Genomic DNA, 27969 nt, shown 5'->3' with positions numbered 1-27969 from the left:
TAATATGAAATAATTTATTTGGTGCCTGCAGAAAAACCAGGCGGCCATGGAGGCCTCAGCGATGTTTTCCATAGCGGTTAAATCTTCTGTACAGGAAACTGATCCTCTTGTTCAAGTTATGTCTCTCCTTATAGAACATCCTGTTTCCAATCATCCTCTTCTTCCTAATGCACCTCTCCAACTCATTCCCCTTCCAGCCTCTCAGCCAGGAGGGGCCGACGATCAACTGTTTGGGGTGCGCTTTGAAGTCACCTGCAATGAGAATAAGAACATAAGGATGGACAGGCCAGGCTGGCGGCAGCCAGATATTACTATATTCTCTGTGGTAAGAACACAAGGTCGCTTCGGTAAAGTGCAGTAAAAATCTCCCGTCGGGAGTACCAATGGCTAAATAATAATAATAATAATAATAATAATAAATTGAAACAAAAATTGTAAAAAATTTAATAGTAGAACATGAAAGGCTCGTGTGGGTAACCCCAATACAATAGTGCACCATTATATTGCGGTTACCCACCTACATTTTTGGAAATCTCCATTAAATTCTACAATCACTTTTAATTATTTTTTTCAGAATACAATGTATGTGCATTTGTATCTAAAACCTGAATTCGTCTAGTATATTATTGTATATTTTATCTATTCCTATTTTTATTAAATAAATCCACATATTTGATATCTCCATACGTTGGGAGTTCTTTTGGGTTATACCTCCTTCCATCAGAGTATGGTACAACACAGAATTTTTCTGGCAAATAATAATTGTAGCTCTTCAATGAAAATAAACCGGTGGACTCTGAGTGTCCGAGGTGCATTGCTTTACTTTGCCAACGTACACAGGGGGTCATTCCGAGTTGATCGCTAGCTAGAACCGGCAGTTCTGCGCATGCGGCGCAATGCGCACGCGAGACGTGCGGGCACAACGAACGATGCAGTTTTGCACAGGGTCTAGCGATGCATTTCAGTCGCACAGGTTGCCGCAGAGTGATTGACATGAAGTGGGCGTTTCTGGGTGGCAACGGACCATTTTCAGGGAGTGTTCGGAAAAACGCAGGCGTGCCAGGGAAAACGCAGGTGTGGCTGGGCGAATGCTGGGCGGGTGTGTGACGTCAAATCTGGAACTGAATAGTCTGAAGTGATCGCAAGCGCTGAGTAGGTTTTGAGCTAATCTGAAACTACACAAATTTTTTGCAGGCGCTCTGCGATAAAAACGTTCGCACTTCTGGTAAGCTAAAATACACTCCCAGTGGGCGGCGGCATAGCGTTTGCACGGCTGCTAAAACCACTCGGAATGACCCCCACAGCCACCCTGGTTATAAAAGTACTGACATGACAACAGTGGACACGAAGTTCCTCTTTCTGTAACCTTTCTCCTATAGCCGTCACCATTATAAAGGAGGCACTGCCCCACATCGCTGCCACCGTTCTGTAACAGGGGGCGAGATTACCCCCTACCCGATTCCACATTACAAATGATAAGCATACAGCACCCATTTGATCCCTCTGATACACAGTGTACACTATGTTAGTCTCTCGGTACACTATCCTGGATCTTTACACACGACACACGTCACCAACTTCTGCATCACTGGTTAGTGAGAATTGTGTGTGTAACAATACCACAGCCCCACACAGTATGTACAGACACAGCGGATAGGTGTCGGTGTGCAGGCTATGAATCGGATATAGGATATATAATCTTAGATGTTCTTCTGCTGCTCCGCTGTCACTCCCTAAATCAGATGTCTGTATTTACCAACCCAAATACTGTATACAAACACCTCTAACATAGGACATTAACTAAGCTGCAGCAACATAGATTATCTCCAAGTACCCCCAAAACTGTCTCTCCTGTTCTAGCCAATATCTGCACCTCTCGTCCACACCCATTACCGGCTCTCTTTCCCGGTTACAGTTCTTCCCTCCCTCGTACAACAAGACTTCAGTCTCTCAATTTTGAAGCATTCCCGAAAATATCCCGTCTTCATGCAGCTTATCAAATTCCTAACCTACCCTACTAAGGGCGGGATGTACTAAAGGGAAAATGCGATAAAACCCCCGTTTTGGGGCGTCTTATCGCATTTTCGTATGTACCAACACCCGGCTGCCGCGTTTTCGCCCATGAGGGTATCGCCATCTTTGGATGGAGATACCCTATAGAAGCCTATGGGCCTCTTATCGTCAGCCGCCGCCCCCTGCCGCAGACACCTCCCCCCCTCCCCACCAGGAAGCCTGGACCCGGAAGGAAAATTCCTCCTCTCCCTAGCAACGCAGCAGGAGGTCATGCCGGCTGCAGGGAGGAGGAGGCAGCGCCGGGGACAGCCTGCTGCTGCTTCCCGGCAGCTGAGGAGAAGAGACCAGGGAGGTGACGGAGACCCCCCGCACACCACCTCACTGATATCGTCGGGGGCCTCCGTCACTGCATTGCGATGTTGATCGCATATGTTAGTACATATGCGATCAACATCTCTGCGATGGGGGCAATATATGTTAATACATCCCACCCTAAGCCCCTATTCTATCCAGTTATCACCCTTTATTCTTTTGTACCCAATTACCATCCCTCTACAGAACATTTATTTTCCGCCTACACTCCTACAACCCTCCGACCGCATCATGGATAATTTTCTATGTACTTTTCCCTTTGGTTTGGCCGATATTCCAGAAATCGCTCAATCCTTCATGTTAATCGACAGTAGGCCAGTGCACAGTGTGTCTCTTCATTACATGTTCTACGCTGTGGGTGACATGCTGGCACTACAAAAATAAATGTTAATAATAGTAATACCAAAAGGACTACAAAAATCACACACTTACCCAAAATTCCGATGTTATCATATACACCAAACAGCGACCTCTTGTGGTCCCAGCGATCAATGTTTTTGGGCTGTGGAACAGGGTCCCGGAATAGACTGCAGCGTCCTGCAAGACACATAGCACCCTAAGTTGTAGTCTGAGGCAATTGCCCTTACTATGTCCTAGCAGCGTGGCTCACAGTCACTGTGGTACGCGGTGACAGATGTTACGCAGATGAAGGGAGAAGGGGGGCGGGAGAACATTACCAGCGCAAATTGTTTCTAGTTGCATCACGTCCCAAATGTTCAGGGGAAAAATAAAGTTTTTGAAATATTCTAGGGTATAAATGAACCCACTTAAAAAAAAAATATAAGATTTTAAACCTACCGGTAAATCTTTTTCTCCTAGTCCTTAGAGGATGCTGGGGACTCCGTAAGGACCATGGGGGTATAGACGGCTCCGCAGGAGACATTGGCACTTTAAGACTTTAGAATGGGTGTGCACTGGCTCCTCCCTCTATGCCCCTCCTCCAGACCTCAGGACTGTGCCCAGAGGAGACTGACAGTATGAGGAAAGGATTTTTGTTAATCTAAGGGCGAGATACATACCAGCCCACACCATACACACCGTACAACATGGTATATACTAAACCAGTTAACAGCATGAACAACAGCATCAGCCAAAGACTGATCTCAACTGTAACATAACCCTTATGTAAGCAACAACTATATACAAGCCTTGCAGATTTTTTTCCGCACTGGGACGGGCGTCCAGCATCCTCTACGGACTAGGAGAAAAAGATTTACCGGTAGGTTTAAAATCTTATTTTCTCTTACGTCCTAGAGGATGCTGCGGACTCCGTAAGGACCATGGGGATTATACCAAAGCTCCAGACCGGGCGGGAGAGTGCGGATGACTCTGCAGCACCGATTGAGCAAACATGAGGTCCTCATCAGCCAGGGTATCAAACTTGTAGAATCTTGCAAAAGTGTTTGAACCCGATCAAGTAGCAGCTCGGCAAAGCTGTAATGCCAAAACGCCTCGGGCAGCTGCCCAAGAGAAGCCCACCTTCCTAGTGGAATGGGCCTTTATCAAATTTTGGAACCGGCAATCCAGCCGTAGAATAAGCCTGCGGAATCGTGTTACAGATCCAGAGAGCAGTAGTCTGTTTAGACGCAGGATCGCCAACCTTGTTGGCTGCATACAGGACAAACAGAGCTTCTGTTTTCCTAACCCTAGCCGTTCTGGCGATATAAATCTTTAAGGCCCTGACTACATTAAGGGACTTGGAATCCTCCAAGGCACCCGTAGCCACAGGCACCACCATAGGTTGGTTCATATGAAATGTCGAAACCACCTTAGGCAGAAAATGAGGAGGAGTCCTCGACTCTGCTCTATCCGCATGGAAAATCAGATAGGGGCTCTTGTAAGACAAAGCCGCCAATTCGGACACCCGCCTTGCAGATGCCAAGGCCAATACCATGACCACTTTCCAAGTGCGAAACTTCAATTCAACTGTTTGAAGAGGTTCAAACCAGTGTGATTTAAGGAACTGTAACACCACGTTAAGGTCCCACGGTGCCACTGGAGGCACAAAAGGAGGTTGGATGAGCCACACTCCCTTTACAAAGTCTGGACTTCTGGGAGAGAAGCCAATTCCTTCTGAAAGAATATAGATAAACCCGAAATCTGCACCTTAATGGAGCCTAATTTCAGGCCCATATCCACTCCTGACTGCAGAAAATGGAGACAACTACCCAGTTGAGAATCATCCTTAGGGAATTCTTGGCTTCACACCAAGACACATTTTTTCTCGATACGGTGATAGTGTTTCGCCGTTACCTCCTTCCTAGCTGTAATAAGAGTAGGGACAACTTCATCTGGAATACCTTTCCCAGCTAGGATTTGGTGTTCAACCGCCATGCCGTCAAACGTAACCGCGGTAAGTCTTGGAACACACAGGGCCCCTGTAGTAACAGGTCCTCCCTGAGAGGAAGAGGCCACAGATCTTCTGTGATCATTTCCTGAAGATCTGAAATCCAGGCCCTTCGAGGCCAATCTGGAACAATGAATATTGTCTGCACTCTTGTTCATCTTATGATTCTCAATATCCTTGAGATGCGAGGAAGTGGAGGGAACACAGAGACCGACTGAAACACCCACAGTGTCACCAGGGCGTCCACTACCACTGCCTGAGGGTCCCTTGACCTGGACCAATACGTCCGAAGCTTTCTGTTGAGGCGTGACGCCCTCATGTCTATTTGAGGAAGTCCCCTACGACTTGTCACCTCTGCAAAGACTTCTTGATGACGTCCCCACTCTCCTGGATGGAGATCGTGTCTGCTGAGGAAGTCTGCTTCTCAGTTGTCTACTCCTGGAATGAAGACCACTGACAGAGCGCTTACATGATTTTCCGCCCAGCGAAGAATCTTGGTGGCTTCTGCCATTGCTGCTCTGCTTCTTGTCAGCCTTGGCGGTTTACATGCGCCCCGGCTGTGACGTTGTCTGACTGTAACAGAACAGGTAGGTTGCGAAGAAGATTCTCCGCCTGTCGGGGCCGTTGTATATGGCCCTTAATTCCAGCATATTGATGTGTAGACAAGCCTCCTGGCTTAACCATATTCCCTGAAAATTGTTTCCCTGTGTGACTGCTCCCCATCCTCGGAGGCTCGCGTCCGTGGTCACAAGAACCCAATCTTGAATGCCGAACCTGCGACCCTCTAGAAGGGGAGAACTCTGGAGCCACCACAGGAGAGAGAGAGAGCGAGAGAGAGAGAGAGAGAGAGAGAGAGAGAGAGAGAGACCTTGGCCCTTGGGGACAGGGTATCTTCCGATGTATCTGCAGATGGGACCCTGACCACTTGTCCAGAAGGACCCACTGAAAAGTCCTTGCATGGAACCTGCTGAATGGAATGGCCTCGTAGGCCGCCACCATCTTTCCCAATACTCGAGTGCATCGATGAACTGACACTCCTTTTGGCTTTAATAGGTCTTTGATTATGTTCTGGAGTTCCTGGGCTTTTTCCACCGGGAGAAAAACCCCTTTGTTTTCCCGTATCCAGAATCATGCCCAAAAAAAGACAGACGAGTCGTCGGAACCAACTGCGACTTAGGTAGATTTAGAATCCAGCTGTGCTGTTGTAGTACTCTCAGGGAGACACGGTTTTTAATAACTGTTCCCTTGAACTCGCATTTATCAGGAGATCGTCCAAGTATGTGATACTTGTGACCCCTTGCTTGCGCAGGAGCACCATAATTTCCGCCATTACCTTGGTGAAAATTCTCGGGGCCGTGGAAAGCCCAAACGGCAACGTCTGAAACTGGCAATGACAATCCTGTACAGCGAATCTTAGGTACGCCCGATGAGGAGGATATATGGGGACATGAAGGTATGCATCCTTTATGTCTAGCGACACCATAAAATCCCCCCCTTCCAGGCTGGAGATCACTGCCCGGAGAGATTCCATCATGAATTTTAACCTCTTTAAATATAGGTTTAGGGATTTTAGATTCAGAATTGGTCTGACCGAGCCATCCGGTTTTGGGACCACAAATAGGGTTGAATAAAACCCCTTTCCCTGTTGCACTAGGGGAACCATGATAATCACTTGCTGTTGACACAGCTTTAGTATGGCAGCCAAAACTATTTTCCTCTCCGGGGAAGTAGCTGGCAAGGCCAATTAGAAAATCGGTGTGGAAGCACCTCTTTGATGGATTTGGTAGAGGCCGGGGAGGACATTTTTCCTGTGAACTAGCCGTAGCCGGTATTCTTTTCCCTCTACCTCTACCGAGGAAAGAAAGCCACGCCCCTTTCTGAACTTATGCGACCGAAAGGACTGCATCTGTTATTAGGGTGTTTCCTTTTGCTGTGGAGGAACGTAAGGCAAAAAAGACGACTTACCCACGGTAGCTGTGAAAACCAGGTCCGCGAGGCTCTCCCCAAATAAAACTTCACCCTTGCAAGGTAAAGCCTCCATATGACTCTTTGAGCCAGCATCACCTGTCCATTGACGGGTCCGTAGGGACCTACTAGCAGAACCTGCCATGGCATTAGCTCTTGAACCCAAAAGCCCAATATCTCTCGCAGCCTCTCTCATATATAGTGCTGCGTCCTTGATGTGACCTAAGGTCAACACTATACTATCTTTATCTAGGGTGTCAATGTCATAAGACAAGTTATCAGCCCAAGCTGTAATTGCGCTACCTACCCATGCCGACGCTACTGCAGGTCTAAATAGGGCTCCCGTAGTCGCATAAATTGATTTTAAGGTAGATTCCTGCCTACGATCCTCAGGATCCTATAGGGCCGCCGTATCAGGGGACGGTAATGCTACCTTTTTGGACCAGCGCGTTAAGGCCTTGTCCAACGTGGGGCGAGGATTCCCACCGTAACCTGTCCTTTGAGGGGAAAGGATACGCCATAATAATTCCCTTGGGAACCTGCAGTCTAATGTCAGGAGTCTCCCAAGCTTTTTTTTTTTTTTTAAATAAAACGGTCAGCTCATGAGATGAATTATTTTTCATTAAACATGCCGACCCTCGTGTCAGGGACAGAGGAATCCTCTGTGATATGCAAAACATCTTTTATTGCAATAATCATATATTGAATACTTTCGCGACCCATGGGTGCAACCTTGCATCATCCTAGTCGACACTGGAGTCGGAATCCGTGTCGGTATAAGTGTCTGCTAACTGGGTAAAGGGACGTTTATGTGACCCTGAAGGTTCCTGGGACACAGTAAAAGCCATGGGTTAATTCCCTGCTTGTCTTTGGACTCTGCTTTGTCCAATCTGTAATAAAGCCACATTAGCATTCAAAACATTCCACATGTCCACCCAATCAAGTGTCGGCTGTGCCGACGGAGACACCACCACCATCTGCTCTGCATCCTCCCTAGACGAGCCTTCCGCTACAGACATGTCGACACACACGTACTGACACCCCCACACACACTGGGATAAATAAATATGGGGACTGACCCACAATAAGGCCCTTTGGAGAGATAGAGAGAGAGTATGCCAGCACACACCCAGCGCCATAATAAACTGAAACCAAGGTCCCAGCTTAAAATAGCGCTATATATCTTGAAGAGAACTGGCACTCACCCCAAAAGAATAATGCTCCGGTGCCCTCTGGAGTAATAAACATGCAGCAATAGGAATCATACAGCGGCACTCAGAGACTAGATCCCAGTAGGTAACGTGAAAAAAATAAGATTTTACTTACCGATAAATCTATTTCTCGTAGTCCGTAGTGGATGCTGGGACTCCGTAAGGACCATGGGGATATAGCGGCTCCGCAGGAGACAGGGCACAAAATAAAAGCTTAAGGATCAGGTGGTGTGCACTGGCTCCTCCCCCTATGACCCTCCTCCAAGCCTCAGTTAGGATACTGTGCCCGGACGAGCGTACATAATAATAAGAATTTACTTACCGATAATTCTATTTCTCATAGTCCGTAGTGGATGCTGGGCCTCCGTCAGGACCATGGGGAATAGCGGGCTCCGCAGGAGACAGGGCACATCTAAATAAAGCTTTTAGGATCACATGGTGCGTACTGGCTCCTCCCCCTATGACCCTCCTCCAAGCCTCAGTTAGGTACTGTGCCCGGACGAGCGTACACAATAAGGAAGGATCTTGAATCCCGGGTAAGACTCATACCAGCCACACCAATCACACCGTACAACTTGTGATCTGAACCCAGTTAACAGTATGATAACAAAAAACGAAGTAGCCTCTGAAAAGATGGCTCACAACAATAGTAATAACCCGATCTTTGTAACAATAACTATGTACAAGTATTGCAGACAATCCGCACTTGGGATGGGCGCCCAGCATCCACTACGGACTATGAGAAATAGAATTATCGGTAAGTAAATTCTTATTTTCTCTAACGTCCTAGTGGATGCTGGGACTCCGTCAGGACCATGGGGATTATACCAAAGCTCCCAAACGGGCGGGAGAGTGCGGATGACTCTGCAGCACCGAATGAGAGAACTCCAGGTCCTCCTTAGCCAGAGTATCAAATTTGTAAAATTTTACAAACGTGTTCTCCCCTGACCACGTAGCTGCTCGGCAAAGTTGTAATGCCGAGACCCCTCGGGCAGCCGCCCAAGATGAGCCCACTTTCCTTGTGGAGTGGGCCTTTACAGATTTAGGCTGTGGCAGGCCTGCCACAGAATGTGCAAGTTGGATTGTACTACAGATCCAACGTGCAATCGTCTGTTTAGACGCAGGAGCACCCATCTTGTTGGGTGCATACAATATAAACAACGAGTCAGATTTTCTGACTCCAGCTGTCCTTGAAATATATATTTTTAATGCTCTGACAACGTCCAGTAACTTGGAGTCCTCCAAGTCGCTAGTAGCCGCAGGCACCACAATAGGCTGGTTCAAGTGAAAAGCCGAAACCACCTTAGGGAGAAAATGAGGACGTGTCCGCAGTTCTGCCCTGTCCGAATGGAAAATCAGATATGGGCTTTTGTATGATAAAGCCGCCAACTCTGAAACTCTCCTGGCTGAAGCCAGGGCCAATAGCATGGTTACCTTCCATGTAAGGTATTTTAAATCTACCGATTTTAGAGGCTCAAACCAATGAGATTTGAGAAAATTCAAAACTACGTTCAAATCCCACGGTGCCACTGGAGGCACTATTGGGGGTTGTATATGTAGTACACCTTTGACAAAAGTTTGTACTTCAGGCACTGATGCCAATTCCTTCTGGAAGAAGATTGATAAGGCCGAAATTTGAACTTTAATGGACCCCAATTTTAGGCCCATAGACAATCCTGCTTGCAGGAAATGTAAGAATCGACCCAATTGAAATTCTTCCGTTGGAGCCTTCTTGGCCTCACACCACGCAACATATTTCCGCCAAATGCGGTGATAATGTTGTACAGTCACTTCCTTCCTAGCCTTAATCAAGGTAGGAATAACTTCCTCTGGAATGCCCTTTTCTTTTAGAATCCGGCGTTCAACCGCCATGCCGTCAAACGCAGACGCGGTAAGTCTTGGAACATACAAGGTCCCTGCTGAAGCAGATCCCTTCTTAGAGGTAGAAGCCACGGATCCTCCGTGAGCATCTCTTGAAGTTCCGGATACCAAGTTCTTCTTGGCCAGTCCGGAGCCACCAGTATTGTTCTTACTCCTCTTTTCCGTATAATTCTCAGTACCTATGGTATGAGAGGCAGAGGAGGGAACACATACACTGACTGGTACACCCACGGTGTTACCAGAGCGTCCACAGCTATTGCCTGAGGGTCTCTTGACCTGGCGCAATATCTGTCCAATTTTTTGTTGAGGCGAGACGCCATCATGTCCACCTTTGGTTTTTCCCAACGGTTCACAATCATGTGGAAGACTTCTGGATGAAGTCCCCACTCTCCCGGGTGAAGGTCGTGTCTGCTGAGGAAGTCTGCTTCCCAGTTGTCCACTCCCGGGATGAACACTGCTGACAGTGCTATGACATGATTCTCCGCCCAGCGCAGAATCCTTGCAGCTTCTGTCATTGCTCTTCTGCTTCTCGTGCCGCCTTGTCGGTTTACGTGGGCGACTGCCGTGATGTTGTCCGACTGGATCAACACCGGCTGACCCTGAAGCAGCGATTTTGCCAGGCTTAGAGCATTGTAGATCGCTCTTAGCTCCAGTATATTTATGAGAAGGGACGTCTCCAGGTTTGACCACACGCCCTGGAAGTTTCTTCCCTGTGTGACTGCTCCCCAGCCTCGTAGGCTGGCATCCGTAGTCACCAGGACCCAGTCCTGTATGCCGAATCTGCGGCCCTCTAACAGATGGGCACTCTGCAACCACCACAGGAGAGACAACCTTGTTCTTGGTGACAGTGTTATCCGCTGATGCATGTGCAGATGCGATCCGGACCATTTGTCCAGCAGATCCCACTGAAATGTCCGTGCATGGAATCTGCCGAATGGAATCGCTTCGTAAGAAGCCACCATCTTTCCCAGGACTCTTGTGCATTGATGTACTGACACAGTTCCTGGTTTTAGGAGGTTCCTGACAAGTTCGGATAACTCCCTTGCTTTCTCCTCCGGGAGAAACACCTTTTTCTGAACCGTGTCCAGAATCATTCCCAGGAACAGCAGACGAGTTGTCGGGGTCAATTGAGATTTTGGAAGATTCAGAATCCACCCGTGTTGCTGAAGCACTACCTGGGTTAGTGCTACACCGACTTCCAGCTGTTCTCTGGACTTTGCCCTTATCAGGAGATCGTCCAAGTAAGGGATAATTAATACGCCTTTTCTTCGTAGAAGAACCATCATTTCGGTCATTACCTTGGTAAAGACCCGAGGGGCCGTGGACAAACCAAACGGCAGCGTTTGAAACTGATAATGACAGTCTTGTATCACGAACCTGAGATACCCTTGGTGTGAGGGGTAAAATAAGAATTTACTTACCGATAATTCTATTTCTCGTAGTCCGTAGTGGATGCTGGGGACTCCGTCAGGACCATGGGGAATAGCGGGCTCCGCAGGAGACAGGGCACATCTAAAAAGCTTTTTAGGTCACATGGTGTGTACTGGCTCCTCCCCCCATGACCCTCCTCCAAGCCTCAGTTAGGTACTGTGCCCGGACGAGCGTACACAATAAGGAAGGATCTTGAATCCCGGGTAAGACTCATACCAGCCACACCAATCACACCGTACAACTTGTGATCTGAACCCAGTTAACAGTATGATAACAAAACGAAGTAGCCTCTGAAAAAATGGCTCACAACAATAGTAATAACCCGATTTTTGTAACAATAACTATGTACAAGCATTGCAGACAATCCGCACTTGGGATGGGCGCCCAGCATCCACTACGGACTACGAGAAATAGAATTATCGGTAAGTAAATTCTTATTTTCTCTAACGTCCTAGTGGATGCTGGGGACTCCGTCAGGACCATGGGGATTATACCAAAGCTCCCAAACGGGCGGGAGAGTGCGGATGACTCTGCAGCACCGAATGAGAGAACTCCAGGTCCTCTTTAGCCAGAGTATCAAATTTGTAAAATTTTACAAACGTGTTCTCCCCTGACCACGTAGCTGCTCGGCAAAGTTATAATGCCGAGACTCCTCGGGCAGCCGCCCAGGATGAGGCCACCTTCCTTGTGGAATGGGCATCTACATATTTCGGCTGTGGCAGGCCTGCCACAGAATGTGCAAGCTGAATTGTACTACAAATCTAGCGTGCAATAGACTGCTTAGAAGCAGGAGCACCCAGCTTGTTGGGTGCATACAATATAAACAGCAAGTCAGACTTTCTGACTCCAGCCGTCCTAACTATATATATATATATATATATATATATATATATATATATATATATATATATATATATATATATATATATATATATATATATATATATATATATATATATATATATATATATATATATATAGGGCCCTGACAACGTCTAGTAACTTGGAGTCCTCCAAGTCCCCAGTAGCCGCAGGCACCACAATAGGTTGTTTCAGGTGACAACGCTGACACCCCTTTAGGAAGAAACTGGAGACGAGTCCCAGTTCTGCCCTGTTCAAATGGAAAATTCTAATATGGGCTTTTGTAAAACAAAACCGCCCATTCTTTTTGACAATCGCCTGGCCGAGGCCAGGACTAACAACATGGTCACTTTCCATGTGAGATATTGGTCAACAGCATGGTCACTTTCCATGTGAGATATTTCAAATCCACAGATTTGAGCGGTTCAAACCAATATGATTTTAAGGAATCCCAACACTATGTTGAGATCTCACGGTGCCCCTAGAGGCACAAAAGAACTGTATATGGAATACACCCTTTACAATCTGGACTTCAGGAACTGAAGTCAATTTTTTCTGGAAGAAAATCTACAGGGACGAAATTTAAATCTTAATGAACCCCAATTTGAGGCTCAAAACACTCCTGTTTTCAGGAAGTGCAGAATCGACCTAGTTGAATTTCCTTCGTGGAGCCTTCCTGGCCTTACCCACGCAACATATTTTCACCACATGTGGTGATGACGTTGTGCGGTCACCTCCTTCCTGGCTTTGACCAAGGTAGGTATGACCTCTTATGGAATGCCTTTTTCCCTTCAGAATCCGGTATTCAACCGCCATGCCGTCAAACGCAGCCGCGGTAATTCTTGGAAAAGACATGGTACTTGCTGAAGCAAGTCCCTTCTTAGCTCCCCAGGCCCTTAGTCCTCTGTGAGCATCTCTTGAAGCTCCGGGTACCAAGTCCCTCTTGGCCCATCCGGAGCCACTAGTATAGTTCATACTCCTCTATGTCTTATAATTCTCAATACCTTGGTTATGAGAAACAGAGGAGGGAACCCATACACTGACTGGTACACCCACGGTGTTACCAGAACATCCACAGCTATCGCCTGAAGGTCTCATGACCTGGCGGAATACCTGTCCCGTTTTTCGGGCGGGACGCTATCATGTCCACCTTTGGTCTTTGCCAACGATCCACAATCATGCTGAAAAACTTCCCTATGAAGTTTCCACTCTCCCGGGTGGAGGTCATGCCTGCTGAGGAAGTCTGCTTCCCAGTCGTCCACTCCCGGAAAGAACACTGCTGACAGTGCTATCACATGATTTTCCGCCTAGCGAAAAATCCTTGCAGTTTTGTCACTGCCCTCCCGCTTCTTGTGCCGCCCTTTCTGTTTACGTGGGCGACTGCCGTGATGTTATCCCACTGGATCAATACCGGCTGACCTTGAAGCAGAGGTCTTGCTAAGTTTAGAGCCTTATAAATTTGCTCTAAGCTTATTTATGCAGAGAGAATTCTCCAGACTTAATCACACTTCCCTGGAAATTTTTTCCCTGTGTGACTGTTCTCCAGCCTCTCAGGCTGGCCTCCGTGGTCACCGGCATCCAATCCTGAATGCCAAATCTGCGGCCCTCTAGAAGATGAGCACTCTGTAATCACCACAGGAGAGACACCCTTGTCCTTGGATATAGGGTTATCCGCTGATGCATCTGAGGATGCGATCCGGACCATTTGTCCAGCAGATCCCATCGAAGAGTTCTTGCGGGAAATCTGCCGAATGGAATTGCTTCGTAATAAGCCACCATTTTTACCAGGACTCTTGTGCAATGATGCACTGACACTTTTCCTGGTTTTAGGAGGATCCCGATTAGCTCGGATAACTCCCTGGCTTTCTCCACTGGGAGAAACACGTTTTTCTGGACTGTGTCCAGAATCATCCCTATGAACAGTAGACGTGTCATCGGAAAAAGCTGCGATTTTGGAATATTTAGAATCCACTCGTGCTGACGTAGAACTACTTAAGATAGTGCTACTCCGACCTCCAACTGTTCTCTGGACCTTGCCCTTATCAGGAAAGCGTCCATGTTTCCTTTTAAGAAAAATCATCATTCCGGCCATTACCTTGGTAAAGACCCGGGGCGCCGTGGACAACCCAAACGGCAGCGTCTGAACTGATAGTGACAGTTCTGTACCAGGAACCTGAAGTACCCTTGGAGAGAAGGGCAAATTTGGACCTGTAGGTAAGCGTCCCTGATATCCAGTGACACCATATCGTCCCCTTCTTCCTGGTTCGCTATCACTGCTCTGAGTGACTCCATCTTGATTTGAACGCTTGTATGTAAGTGTTCAAATATTTCAGATCTCACCGAGCCGGTTGGCTTCAGTACCACAATATAGTGTGGAATACTACCCCCTTCCATGTTGTAAGAGGGGTACTTTGATTATCACCTGCTGGGAATACAGCCTGTGAATTGTGTGAGGGGGAGATGTCTCGAATTTCCAATGTACACCTGGGATACTACATGTAGGATCCCGGAGTTCCCTTGCGAGTGAGCCCCCTGCGTACTGAAACTCTTGAGATGACCCCCTACCGCACCTGAGTCCGCTTGTACGGCCCCAGCGTTATGCTGCGGACTTGGCAGAAGCTGTGAGGGGCTTCTGTTCCTGGGAATGGGCTGCTTGCTGCAGTCTTCTTCCCTTTCCTCTACCCCTGGGCAGATATGACTGGCCTTTGCCCGCCTGCCCCTATGGGGACGAAAGGACTGAGACTGAAAAGACTGTGTCCTTTTTTGCCGATATGTGATTCGGGGTAACAAAAAGTGGATTTTTCAGCTGTTGCCATGGCCACCAGGTCCGATGGACCGCCCCTTTATACGGCAATACTTCCACATGCCGTCTGGAATCTGCCTCACCTGACCACTGTCGTGTCTTCGTCTGGCAGATATGTAAATCACATTTACTCTTGATGCCAGAATGCAAATATCCCTCTGCGCATCACGCATATATAGAAATGCATCCTTAAAATGCTCTATAGTCAATAAAATCTTGTCCCTGTCAAGGGTATCAAAATTTTCAGTCAGGAAATCCGACCAAGCCCCCTCAGCGCTGCACATCCAGGCTGAGGCGATTGCTGGTCGTAGTATAACACCAGTATGTGTGTATATACTGTCATGATATTTTTCAGCTTCCTATCAGCTGGCTTCTTGAGGGCGGCCGTATCTAGAGACGGTAACGCCATGTTTTTATAAGCGTGTGAGCGCCTTATCCACCCTAAGGTGTGTTTCCCAACTCGCCCTTACTTCTGGCGGGAAAGGGTATACCGCCCATAACTTTCTATCGGAGGAACCCCACGTATCATCACACACTTCATTTAATTTATCTGATTCAGGCAAAACTACAAGTAGTTTATTCACACCCTACAAAATACCCTTATTTGTGGTACTTGTAGTATCAGAAATATGTAACAGCTCCTTCATTGCCCTTAACATGTAACTCGTGGCCCTAAAGGAAAATTACGTATGTTTCTTCACCGTCGACACTGGGGTCAGTGTCCATGTCTGTGTCTGTCGACCGACTGAGGTAAATGGGCGTTTTTACAAGCCCCTGACGGTGTCTGAGACGCCTGGACCGGTACTAATTTGTCCGCCGGCCATCTCATGTCGTCAACCGTCTTGCAGCGTGTTGACATTATCACGTAATTCCATAAGTAGACCATCCATTCCGGTGTCGACTCCCTAGAGAGTGACATCAACATTACAGGCAATTTGCTCCGCCTCCTCACCAACATTTTCCTCATACATGTCGACACACACGTACCGACATACAGCACACACACAGGGAATGCTCTGATAGAGGACAGGACCCACTAGCCCTTTGGGGAGACAGAGGGAGAGTTTGCCAGCACACACCAAAAGCGCTATAATGTATATAACAACCCTAGAAGGTGTTGTTTCTATATATGCGCTCTTAATATATCATTATATCGCCAATTTATGCCCCCCTTCTCTTTTAACCCTGTTTCTGTAGTGCAGTGCAGGGGAGAGTGGGAGCCTTCCTCACCAGCGGAGCTGATCAGGAAAATGGCGCTGAGTGCTGAGGAGAATAAGCTCCGCCCCCTTTTCGGCGGGCTTTTCCTCCCGGTTTTTTAATAACTGGCCTGGGTTAAAATACATACATATAGCCTTAATGGCTATATGTGATGTATTTATTTGCCAAATAGGTATTTATATTGCTGCCCAGGGCGCCCCCAGCAGCGCCCTGCACCCTCCGTGACCGTGTCAGTGAGCCGTGTGACAACAATGGCGCACAGCTGCAGTGCTGTGCGCTACCTCTCTGAAGACTGTGAAGTCTTCTGCCGCCTGTTTCCGGACCTCCGTTCCGCCGTCTTTCTTCAGCGTCTGTAAGGGGGATCGGCGGCGCGGCTCCGGGACGAACCCCAGGCTGACCTGTGCTCCGACTCCCTTTGGAGCTCAGTGTCCAGTAGCCTAAGACTTCAATCCTCCTGCACGCAGGTGAGTTGCCAGTCTCTCCCCTAAGTCCCTCGTTGCAGTGATCCTGTCGCCAGCAGGAATCACTGATTAGAAACCTAAAAAAAAACTTTACTAAATAGCTCCTTAAGAGAGCCATCCAGTTTGCACCCTTCTCGGACGGGCACAAAAACCTAACTGAGGCTTGGAGGAGGGTCATGGGGGGAGGAGCCAGTACACACCATGTGACCTAAAAAGCTTTTTAGATGTGCCCTGTCTCCTGCGGAGCCCGCTATTCCCCATGGTCCTGACGGAGTCCCCAGCATCCACTAGGACGTTAGAGAAATTGGGACATGCAGATAAGCATCTTTTATGTCCAGGGACACCATGAAGTCCCCTTCTTCCAGATTCGCTATCACTGCTCTGAGTGACTCCATCTTGAACTTGAATTTCTGTATGTACAGGTTCAAGGATTTCAGGTTTAGAATAGGTCTTACCGAACCGTCCGGCTTCGGTACCACAAATAGTGTGGAATAATACCCCTTCCCCTGTTGTAGGAGGGGTACCTTGACTATCACCTGCTGAGAATACAGCTTGTGAATGGCTTCCGAAACCGACGTCCTTTCTGAGGGAGACGTTGGTAAAGCAGACTTTAGGAACCGGCGAGGGGGAGACCTTTCGAACTCCAACATGTAACCCTGAGATATTATCTGCAGGATCCACGGGTCCACTTGTGAGCGAGCCCACTGATTGCTGAAAATCTTGAGTCGACCCCCCACCGCTCCTGAGTCCGCTTGTAAAGCCCCAGCGTCATGCTGATGGCTTTGTAGAACCCAGGGCGGGTTTCTGGTCCTGGGCAGGGGCTGCTTGCTGCCCTCTCTTACCCTTTCCTCTGCCTCGCGGCAGATAAGACTGTCCTTTTGGTCGCTTGCTTTTATAGGAGCGAAAGGACTGCGGCTGAAAAGACGGTGTCTTTTTCTGTTGGGAGGGGGTCTGAGGTAAAAAAGTGGATTTGCCGGCAGTTGCCGTGGCCACCAGGTCCGAAAGACCGACCCCAAATAATTCCTCTCCTTTATATGGCAATACTTCCATATGCCTTTTGGAATCCGCATCACCTGACCACTGTCGCGTCCATAAACTTCTTCTGGCAGATATGGACATCGCGCTTACTCTTGATGCTAGAGTACAAATATCTCTCTGAGCATCTCGCATATAAAGAAAAGCATCCTTTAATTGCTCTAGAGTCAATAAAATACTGTCCCTATCCAGGGTATCAATATTTTCAGTCAGAGAATCCAACCACACTACCCCAGCACTGCACATCCAGGCTGAGGCTATTGCCGGTCGCAGTATAACACCAGTATGTGTGTATATACTCTTCAGTGTAGTTTCCAGCCTCCTATCTGCTGGATCCTTGAGGGCGGCCGTATCAGGAGACGGCAACGCCACTTGCTTTGATAAACGTGTGAGCGCCTTATCCACCCTAGGGGGTGTTTCCCAGCGCGCCCTAACCTCTGGTGGGAAAGGGTATAATGCCAATAACTTCTTGGAAATTAGCAGTTTTCTATCTGGGTTAACCCACGCTTCGTCACACACGTCATTCAATTCCTCTGATTCTGGAAAAGCTACAGGTAGTTTTTTCACCCCCCACATAATACCCCTTTTTGAGGTACCAGCAGTATCAGAGATCTGCAAAGCCTCCTTCATTGCCGTGATCATATAACGTGTGGCCCTATTGGAAAATACGTTTGTTTCTTCACCGTCGACACTAGATTCATCTGTGTCGGTACCCGTGTCGACTGACTGAGGTAAGGGACGTTTTACAGCCCCTGACGGGGTCTGAGACGCCTGAGCCGGTACTAACTGGTTTTCCGGCCGTCTCATTTCGTCAACTGACTTTTGTAATGTGCTAACATTATCACGTAATTCCATAACTAAAGCCATCCATTCCGGTGTCGACTCCCTAGGGGGTGACATCACCATTACCGGCAATTGCTCTGCCTCCACACCAACATCGTCCTCATACATGTCGACACACAGCAGCCACACAGGGAATGCTCTAATCGAAGACAGGACCCTCTTAGCCCTTTGGGGAGACAGAGGGAGAGTTTGCCAGCACACACCAAAAACGCTATAAATGTATATAAACAACCCTAGAAGGTGTTGTTTTTGATATAAGCGCTTTTAATATATCAATATCGCCAAATTATGCCCCCCTTCTCTTTGTTACCCTGTTTCTGTAGTGCAGTGCAGGGGAGAGTCCTGGGAGCCTTCCTCACCAGCGGAGCTGAGCAGGAAAATGGCGCTGAGTGCTGAGGAGAATAAGCTCCGCCCCTTTTTCGGCGGCTTTTCTCCCGGGTTTTAAGAAAACTGGCCTGGGTTAAATACATACATATAGCCTTAATGGCTATATGTGATGTATTTATTTTGCCACTAAAGGTATTTAATATTGCTGCCCAGGGCGCCCCCAGCAGCGCCCTGCACCCTCCGTGACTGAATCAGTGAGACGTGTAGCAACAATGGCGCACAGCTGCAGTGCTGTGCGCTACCTTCATGAAGACTGAGGAGTCTTCTGCCGCCTGCTTTCCGGACCTCCGTCTTCAGCGTCTGTAAGGGGGATCGGCGGCGCGGCTCCGGGACGAACCCCAGGAGGACCTGTGTTCCGACTCCCTCTGGAGCTAAGTGTCCAGTAACCTAAGACTCCAATCCATCCTGCACGCAGGTGAGTTGGAAATCTCTCCCCTAAGTCCCTCGATGCAGTGATCCTGTTGCCAGCAGGACTCACTGAGATTTAAACCTAAAAAAAACTTTGTCTAAGCAGCTCTTTAGGAGAGCCACCTAGATTGCACCCTTCTCGGACGGGCACAAAAACCTAACTGAGGCTTGGAGGAGGGTCATAGGGGGAGGAGCCAGTACGCACCATGTGATCCTAAAAGCTTTATTTAGATGTGCCCTGTCTCCTGCGGAGCCCGCTATTCCCCATGGTCCTGACGGAGGCCCAGCATCCACTAGGACGTTAGAGAAAAGGAAGGATATTGAATCCCGGGTAAGACTCATACCAGCCACACCAATCACACCGTACAACTTGTGATCTGAACCCAGTTAACAGTATGATAAACGCAAAGGAGCCTCTGAAAAGATGGCTCACAACAATAATAACCCGAATTTTTGTAACAATAACTATATACAAGTATTGCAGACAATCCGCACTAGGGATGGGCGCCCAGCATCCACTACGGACTACGAGAAATAGATTTATCGGTAAGTAAAATCTTATTTTCTCTGACGTCCTAGTGGATGCTGGGACTCCGTAAGGACCATGGGGATTATACCAAAGCTCCCAAACGGGCGGGAGAGTGCGGATGACTCTGCAGCACCGAATGAGAGAACTCCAGGTCCTCCTCAGCCAGGGTATCAAATTTGTAGAATTTAGCAAACGTGTTTGCCCCTGACCAAGTAGCTGCTCGGCAAAGTTGTAAAGCCGAGACCCCTCGGGCAGCCGCCCAAGATGAGCCCACCTTCCTTGTGGAATGGGCTTTTACTGATTTTGGCTGTGGCAATCCTGCCACAGAATGTGCAAGCTGAATTGTACTACAAATCCAACGAGCAATCGTCTGCTTAGAAGCAGGAGCACCCAGCTTGTTGGGTGCATACAGGATAAACAGCGAGTCAGATTTTCTGACTCCAGTCGTCCTGGAAACATATATTTTCAAGGCCCTGACAACGTCAAGCAACTTAGAGTCCTCTAAGTCCCTGGTAGCCGCAGGTACCACAATAGGTTGGTTCATGTGAAATGCAGAAACCACCTTAGGTAGAAATTGAGGACGAGTCCTCAATTCCGCCCTGTCAGAATGAAATATCAAGTAAGGGCTTTTATATGATAAAGCCGCCCATTCTGACACACGCCTGGCTGAAGCCAAGGCTAACAGCATCGACACCTTCCATGTGAGATATTTTAAGTCCACAGTGGAAAGTGGTTCAAACCAATGTGACTTTAGAAAACTCAACACCACATTGAGATCCCAAGGTGCCACTGGAGGCACAAAAGGAGGCTGTATGTGCAGCACCCCTTTTACAAATGTCTGAACTTCAGGTACTGAAGCCAGTTCTTTCTGGAAGAAAATCGACAGGGCCGAAATTTGAACCTTAATGGACCCTAATTTTAGGCCCATAGACAGTCCTGTTTGCAGGAAATGAAGGAAACGACCCAGTTGAAATTCCTCTGTAGGGGCCTTCTTGGCCTCACACCACGCAACATATTTACGCCAAATGCGGTGATAATGTTTTGCGGTTACGTCCTTCCTGGCTTTGACCAGAGTAGGGATGACTTCTTCTGGAATGCCTTTTTCCCTCAGGATCCGGCGTTCAACCGCCATGCCGTCAAACGCAGCCGCGGTAAGTCTTGGAACAGACAAGGCCCCTGCAGTAGCAGGTCCTTTCTTAGAGGTAGAGGCCACGGTTCGTCCGTGAGCATCTCTTTAAGTTCCGGGTACCAAGTCCGTCTTGGCCAATCCGGAACCACGAGTATAGTTCTTACTCCTCTCCTTCTTATGATTCTCAGTACTTTTGGTATGAGAGGCAGAGGAGGGAACACATACACTGACTGGTACACCCACGGCGTTACCAGAGCGTCCACTGCTATTGCCTGAGGGTCCCTTGACCTGGCGCAATATCTGTCCAGTTTTTTGTTTAGACGTGACGCCATCATGTCCACCTTTGGTTTTTCCCAACGGTTTACAATCAGGTGGAAGACTTCTGGGTGAAGTCCCCACTCTCCCGGGTGAAGGTCGTGTCTGCTGAGGAAGTCTGCTTCCCAGTTGTCCACTCCCGGAATGAATACTGCTGACAGTGCTATCACATGATTTTCCGCCCAGCGAAGAATCCTTGCAGCTTCTGCCATTGTCCTCCTGCTTCTCGTGCCGCCCTGTCTGTTTACGTGGGCGACTGACGTGATGTTGTCCGATTGGATCAACACCGCCTGACCCTGAAGCAGAGGTTTTGCTTGACTTAGGGCATTGTAAATGGCCCTTAGTTCCAGAATGTTTATATGAAGAGACGTTTCCAAGCTTGACCACAGGCCCTGGAAATTCCTTCCCTGTGTGACTGCTCCCCAGCCTCTCAGGCTGGCATCCGTGGTTACCAGGATCCAATCCTGAATGCCAAATCTGCGGCCCTCTAGTAGATGAGCACTCTGCAGCCACCACAGGAGAGACACCCTTGTCCTTGGCGACAGGGTTATCCGCTGATGCATCTGCAGATGCGATCCGGACCATTTGTCCAGTAGATCCCACTGAAATGTTCTTGCATGGAATCTTCCGAATGGAATCGCTTCGTAAGAAGCCACCATTTTCCCCAGGACCCTCGTGCACTGATGCACTGAGACCTGTCCTGGTTTTAGGAGGTTCCTGACTAGCTCGGATAACTCCCTGGCCTTCTCCTCCGCGAGAAACACCTTCTTCTGGACTGTGTCCAGAATCATTCCTAGGAACAGTAGACGTGTCGTTGGAATCAGCTGCGATTTTGGAATATTTAGAATCCACCCGTGCTGACGTAACACTACCTGAGATAGTGCTACTCCGACTTCTAACTGTTCCCTGGATCTTGCCCTTATCAGGAGATCGTCCAAGTAAGGGATAATTGAAATGCCTTTTCTTCGTAGAAGAATCATCATTTCGGCCATTACCTTGGTAAAGACCCGAGGTGCCGTGGACAATCCAAACGGCAGCGTCTGAAACTGATAATGACAGTTTAGTACTACAAACCTGAGGTACCCTTGGTGAGAAGGGTATATCGGGACGTGGAGATAAGCATCTTTGATGTCCAGAGACACCATATAGTCCCCTTCTTCCAGGTTCGCTATCACTGCTCTGAGTGACTCCATCTTGAATTTGAACCTTTTTATGTAAGTGTACAAGGATTTCAGATTTAAAATTGGTCTCACCGAGCCGTCCGGCTTCGGTACCACAAACAGCGTGGAATAATACCCCTTTCCTTGTTGCAGGAGGGGTACCTTGATTATCACCTGCTGGGAATACAGCTTGTGAATGGCTTCTAGAACTGCCTCCCTGTCGGAGGGAGACTTTGGTAAAGCAGACTTCAGGAAACGATGAGGGGGAAACGCCTCGAATTCCAGTTTGTACCCCTGCGATACTACCTGTAGAATCCAGGGATCCACTTGCGAGTGAGCCCACTGCGCGTTGAAATTTTTGAGACGGGCCCCCACCATATCTGAGTCTGCTTGTAAAGCCCCAGCGTCATGCTGAAGACTTGGCAGAAGCAGGGGAGGGCTTCTGCTCTTGGGAAGCGGCTGCATGGTGCAGTCTTTTTCCTCTTCCTCTGCCCCGGGGCAGAAAGGAGTGGCCTTTTGCTCGCTTGTACTTATGGGAACGAAAGGACTGAGATTGAAAAGACGGTGTCTTTTTCTGCTGATGTGGAGTGACCTGGGGTAAAAAGGTGGATTTTCCAGCCGTTGCCGTGGCCACCAGGTCCGATAGACCAGCCCCAAATAACTCCTCCCCTTTATACGGCAATACTTCCATGTGCCGTTTGGAATCCGCATCCCCTGACCACTGTCGCGTCCACAACGCTCTTCTGGCAGAGATGGACATAGCACTTACTCTTGATGCCAGGGTGCAAATATCCCTCTGTGCATCACGCATATATAATAATGCATCCTTTAAATGTTCTATAGTTAACAAAATATTGTCCCTATCCAGGGTATCAATATTCTCAGTCAGGGAATCCGACCATGCGACTCCAGCACTGCACATCCAGGCTGAGGCGATTGCTGGTCGCAGTATAACACCAGTATGTGTGTATATACTTTTTAGGATATTTTCCAGCATTCTATCAGCTGGTTCTTTGAGGGTAGCCGTATCAGGAGACGGTAACGCTACTTGTTTAGATAAACGTGTGAGCGCCTTATCTACCCTAGGGGGTGTTTCCCAACGCGCCCTAACCTCTGGCGGGAAAGGATATAATGCTAATAATTTTTTAGAAATTAGCTGTTTTTTTACACACCTCATTTATTTCCTCTGACTCAGGAAAAAATATTGGTAGTTTTTTCTCACCCCACATAATACCCTTCTTTGTGGTACTTGTAGTGTCAGAAAGGTTCAATGCCTCTTTCATTGCCGTGATCATGTAACGTGTGGCCCTACTGGACATTACGTTTGTCTCGTCACCGTCGACACTATACTCAGTATCTGTGTCAGGGTCTGTGTCGACCCACTGAGGTAACGGGCGTTTTAGCGCCCCTGACGGTGTCTGAGACGCCTGGACAGGCACTAACTGATTTGCCGGCTGTCTCATGTCGTCAACAGTTTTTTGCAAATTGCTGACATTATCACTTAATTGTTTAAATACAATCATCCAGTCAGGTGTCGACTCCCTAGGGGGTGACATCACCAACGCAGGCAACTGCTCCGCCTCCACATAATTTTCCTCCTCATACATGTCGACACACGCGTACCGACACACAGCACACACACACCGGGAATGCTCTGATAGAGGACAGGACCCCACTTAGCCCTTTGGAGAGACAGAGGGAGAGTCTGCCAGCACACACCCAGCGCTATATATATATACAGGGATAACCTTATATAAGTGTTATTCCCTTATAGCTGCTGTTAATTATTGTTATTTGCTGACAACAATGCCCCCCCTTCTCTTTTTTACCCTGATTCTGAAGCAGGACTGCAGGGGAGAGTCAGGGAGCCGTCCTTCCAGCGGAGCTGTGAGGGAAAATGGCGCTTGTGTGCTGAGGAGATAGGCTCCGCCCCTTCACGACGTCCTTATCTCCCGCTTTTTTGTGTAAAATGGCAGGGGATTAAAATACATCCATATAGCCCAGGAGCTATATGTGATGTATTCTGTTTTGCCACCTAAGGTATTCTGTTATATTGCGTCTCAGGGCGCTCCCCCCCCAGCGCCCTGCACCCTCAGTGACCGGAGTGTGAAGTGTGCTGAGAGCAATGGCGCACAGCTGCGGTGCTGTGCGCTACCTTAGTCTCACCGGACCTCTTCGTCTCTTCTGGCTCTGTAAGGGGGACGGCGGCGCGGCTCCGGTGACCCATCCAGGCTGAACCTGTGATCGTCCCTCTGGAGCTAGTGTCCAGTAGCCTAAGAAACCCGATCCACTCTGCACTCAGGTGAGTCCGTTTCTTCTCCCCTTAGTCCCACGATGCAGTGAGCCTGTTGCCAGCAGGACTCACTGAAAATAAAAAAAAACCTAACTAAACTTTTATTCTAAGCAGCTCAGGAGAGCCACCTAGATTGCACCCTTCTCGGCCGGGCACAAAAATCTAACTGAGGCTTGGAGGAGGGTCATAGGGGGAGGAGCCAGTGCACACCACCTGATCCTTAAGCTTTTATTTTGTGCCCTGTCTCCTGCGGAGCCGCTATATCCCCATGGTCCTTACGGAGTCCCAGCATCCACTAGGACGTCAGAGAAAAGGACTTTTAATCCATAACAGCAAATAAGGTGACCAACGTTTCGGGGCGCTGGGGCCCCTTTGTCACCTTGACAAAGGGGCCCCAGCGCCCCGAAACGTTGGTCACCTTATTTGCTGTTATGGATTAAAAGTCCTTTTTTTCACGTTACCTACTGGGATCTAGTCTCTGAGTGCCGCTGTATGATTCCTATTGCTGTGTATATATATATATATATATATATATATATATATATATATATATATACATATACACACATATACACATATATACACACACATATATACACACATATACACATATATACACACACATATATACACACATACACATATATACACACACATATACATATATACACACACACACACACACACACACACACACATGTACAATCTGCACCAAATAAATGTGCCCCACCCCCCTCGTTTTTGCCCCCTGTTATTGTTCAGCAGGGGAGAGTCCGGGAGCACTTCTCTGCAGCATGCTGTGGAGAAAATGGCGCTGGTTAGTGCTGGAGGATCAAGCCCCGCCCCCTCGACGGCGGGCTTCGGTCCCGCTCAATTTCTTTATACTGGCGGGGGTTTTATACTATACTGCCTCCGCAGTATCTGAGACCTGTGCCAGTGCTGTTTTTGAGGTAATAATTGCTGCCCAGGGCGCCCCCCCTGTGCCCTGCACCCGTACAGTGCCGTGTGTGTGTGTGTGTGTGTGTGTGTGTGTGTGTGTGTGTGTGTGTGTGTGTGTGTGTGTGTGTGTTAGCAATGGCGCGCAGCGTTACCTCATTGAAGATCTGAAGTCTTCTTTCTTCTCATACTCACCCGGCTTCTATCTTCCGGCTCTGTGAGGAGGACGGCGGCGCGGCTCCGGGACGAACGGCGAGGGTGAGACCTGCGTTCCAACCCTCTGGAGCTAATGGTGTCCAGTAGCCTAAGAAGCAGAGCCCATCAGTCCAGGAAAGTGGTTCTGCTTCTCTTCCCTCAGTCCCACGAGGCAGGGAGCCTGTTGCCAGCCGTGCTCCCTGAAAATAAAAAACCTAACAAAAGTCTTTTCAGAGAAACTCAGTAGAGCTCCCCTGCAGTGCATCCAGTCTCCACTGGGCACAGGATCTAACTGAGGTCTGGAGGAGGGGCATAGAGGGAGGAGCCAGTGCACACCCATTCTAAAGTCTTAAAGTGCCCATGTCTCCTGCGGAGCAGTCTATACCCCCATGGTCCTTACGGAGTCCCCAGCATCCTCTAGGACGTAAGAAAAAAAAAAAGTTTTGTTCACTTTTTAAATAGCCACAAAATGTGCACTTATGATCTGAGCAGTAGGGTGTGCACGCCCACACAGGGGGAGATGTGTCAAACCTTGGAGATTCAGTCATTTTACAAACCCAGCCTGTAAAACGACACTTGTACCCTGTTCACACAGAACGGCAAATTCCCGGGTGAAGAAGTTCTACCCGCTAATTTGCCTATAAACATGGGTCCATTTTCTGTGTTAAAGGGTCAACCCGGGAATTTCTACCCGGGTTGGCTCTTTTGCACAGACGAAATACCCGTGTTGATCCGCAAATTACCGGGTAGAAATTCTTGACCCGTTAATTTGCTTCTCTGTGTGAACAGGGGGTCAGGCCGAGACCGGCAAACTACCCGGCACTGACATGCCGGGATTTCTGTCTGAAAGTGGTATGAGAAGCTGATCTGTTGATACTTTATGTCTCTCCAAGGTTTTATACTTCTCCCCGAGTCTCTACAAGGATCCTGCACAGCAGCCAGGCTTTACAGAATGATATCTCAGCATAGCGACATTCAGCGTTCATGAGAAAGCTGAAGGCAGACAGCTCAGCAGTGACGAGGAAAGCATTGCTGCACATAGCGCAGTTTGATCCGGTGAATTCTATGCGTAGGCTCGCACCAGAGGGACCTCACGGGTGACGCAGCGCCAAAAATCACCCAATCAATACACAATAGTATACCCCAAACTGTTCTCTGAAACGGCTGCACGCATGAGGGGGGGGAGGTCTTAAACATTTTACACACAACCTGAGTCTATCGGACCTAAAAATAATCCTGTATCACAAAGATAAACCAGAGCTCAACGTCTTATTTGCAGAGAAACTCACCGAGAGAAAACGAGCGGGAGACTTGGGCCAGCAGGGGGCCCAGAGGGCGGCTCCCCCACAGCAACTGCGTCACACCCCACATCTGCAACAACACACAACAGTCCAGTTACAGATGAAGGCCTGCAGACAGGAGGAATCAGATTGCGCAGATGAAATAAAGATACATATTATATACAAGAACCTGTGTGAGAATATTTTTATATTACATGCTTTCAAAAATAGAAGTGTTAATAGTTTATTTTGATCAATTAACAAAATGCAAAGTGAACGAACAGAAATCTAAATCAAAGCAATACTTGGCGTGACCACCACTTGCCTTCAAAACGGCGTCAATTCTTCTAGGTACACTTGCACAAAGTCAGGGATTTTGTAGGATTATAGTCAGGTGTGTGATTAACCAAACAGGTGATAATGATCATCATTTTCATATGTAGGTTGAAACAGTCATTAACTAAAACAGAAACAGCTGTGTAGGAGACATAAAATAAGAATTTACTTACCGATAATTCTATTTCTCGTAGTCCGTAGTGGATGCTGGGGACTCCGTCAGGACCATGGGGTTTAGCGGCTCCGCAGGAGACAGGGCACAATAATAAAAGCTTTAGGATCAGGTGGTGTGCACTGGCTCCTCCCCCTATGACCCTCCTCCAAGCCTCAGTTAGGATACTGTGCCCGGACGAGCGTGCATAATAAGGAAGGATATTGAATCCCGGGTAAGACTCATACCAGCCACACCAATCACACTGTACAACCTGTGATCTGAACCCAGTTAACAGTATGATAACAACGAAGGAGCCTCTGAAAAGATGGCTCACAACAACAATAACCCGATTTTTGTAACAATAACTATGTACAAGTAATGCAGACAATCCGCACTTGGGATGGGC

The 27969-nt window shown here is 48.2% G+C and overlaps 1 protein-coding gene across 1 annotated transcript; it reads right to left on the bottom strand.

Annotated features, from left to right (window-relative positions):
• Window positions 1-27206, bottom strand: MRPL51 (mitochondrial ribosomal protein L51). Its single transcript, XM_063962420.1, has 3 exons — window positions 27083-27206; window positions 2818-2922; window positions 1-252 (listed from the first exon to the last, which is right to left on the bottom strand). The coding sequence occupies exons 1-3, from the start codon at window positions 27162-27164 to the stop codon at window positions 56-58; spliced, it is 384 nt and encodes a 127-aa protein (XP_063818490.1). The 5' UTR covers window positions 27165-27206; the 3' UTR covers window positions 1-55.
• Between the last annotated feature and the right edge of the window lie 763 nt (window positions 27207-27969).

This window comes from Pseudophryne corroboree, chromosome 3 (assembly GCF_028390025.1).
Source record: "Pseudophryne corroboree isolate aPseCor3 chromosome 3, aPseCor3.hap2, whole genome shotgun sequence".
NCBI lineage: Eukaryota > Metazoa > Chordata > Amphibia > Anura > Myobatrachidae > Pseudophryne > Pseudophryne corroboree.
Note: the sequence above shows the minus strand (reverse complement) of the source record. Positions and strands in the feature narration are given on the sequence as shown.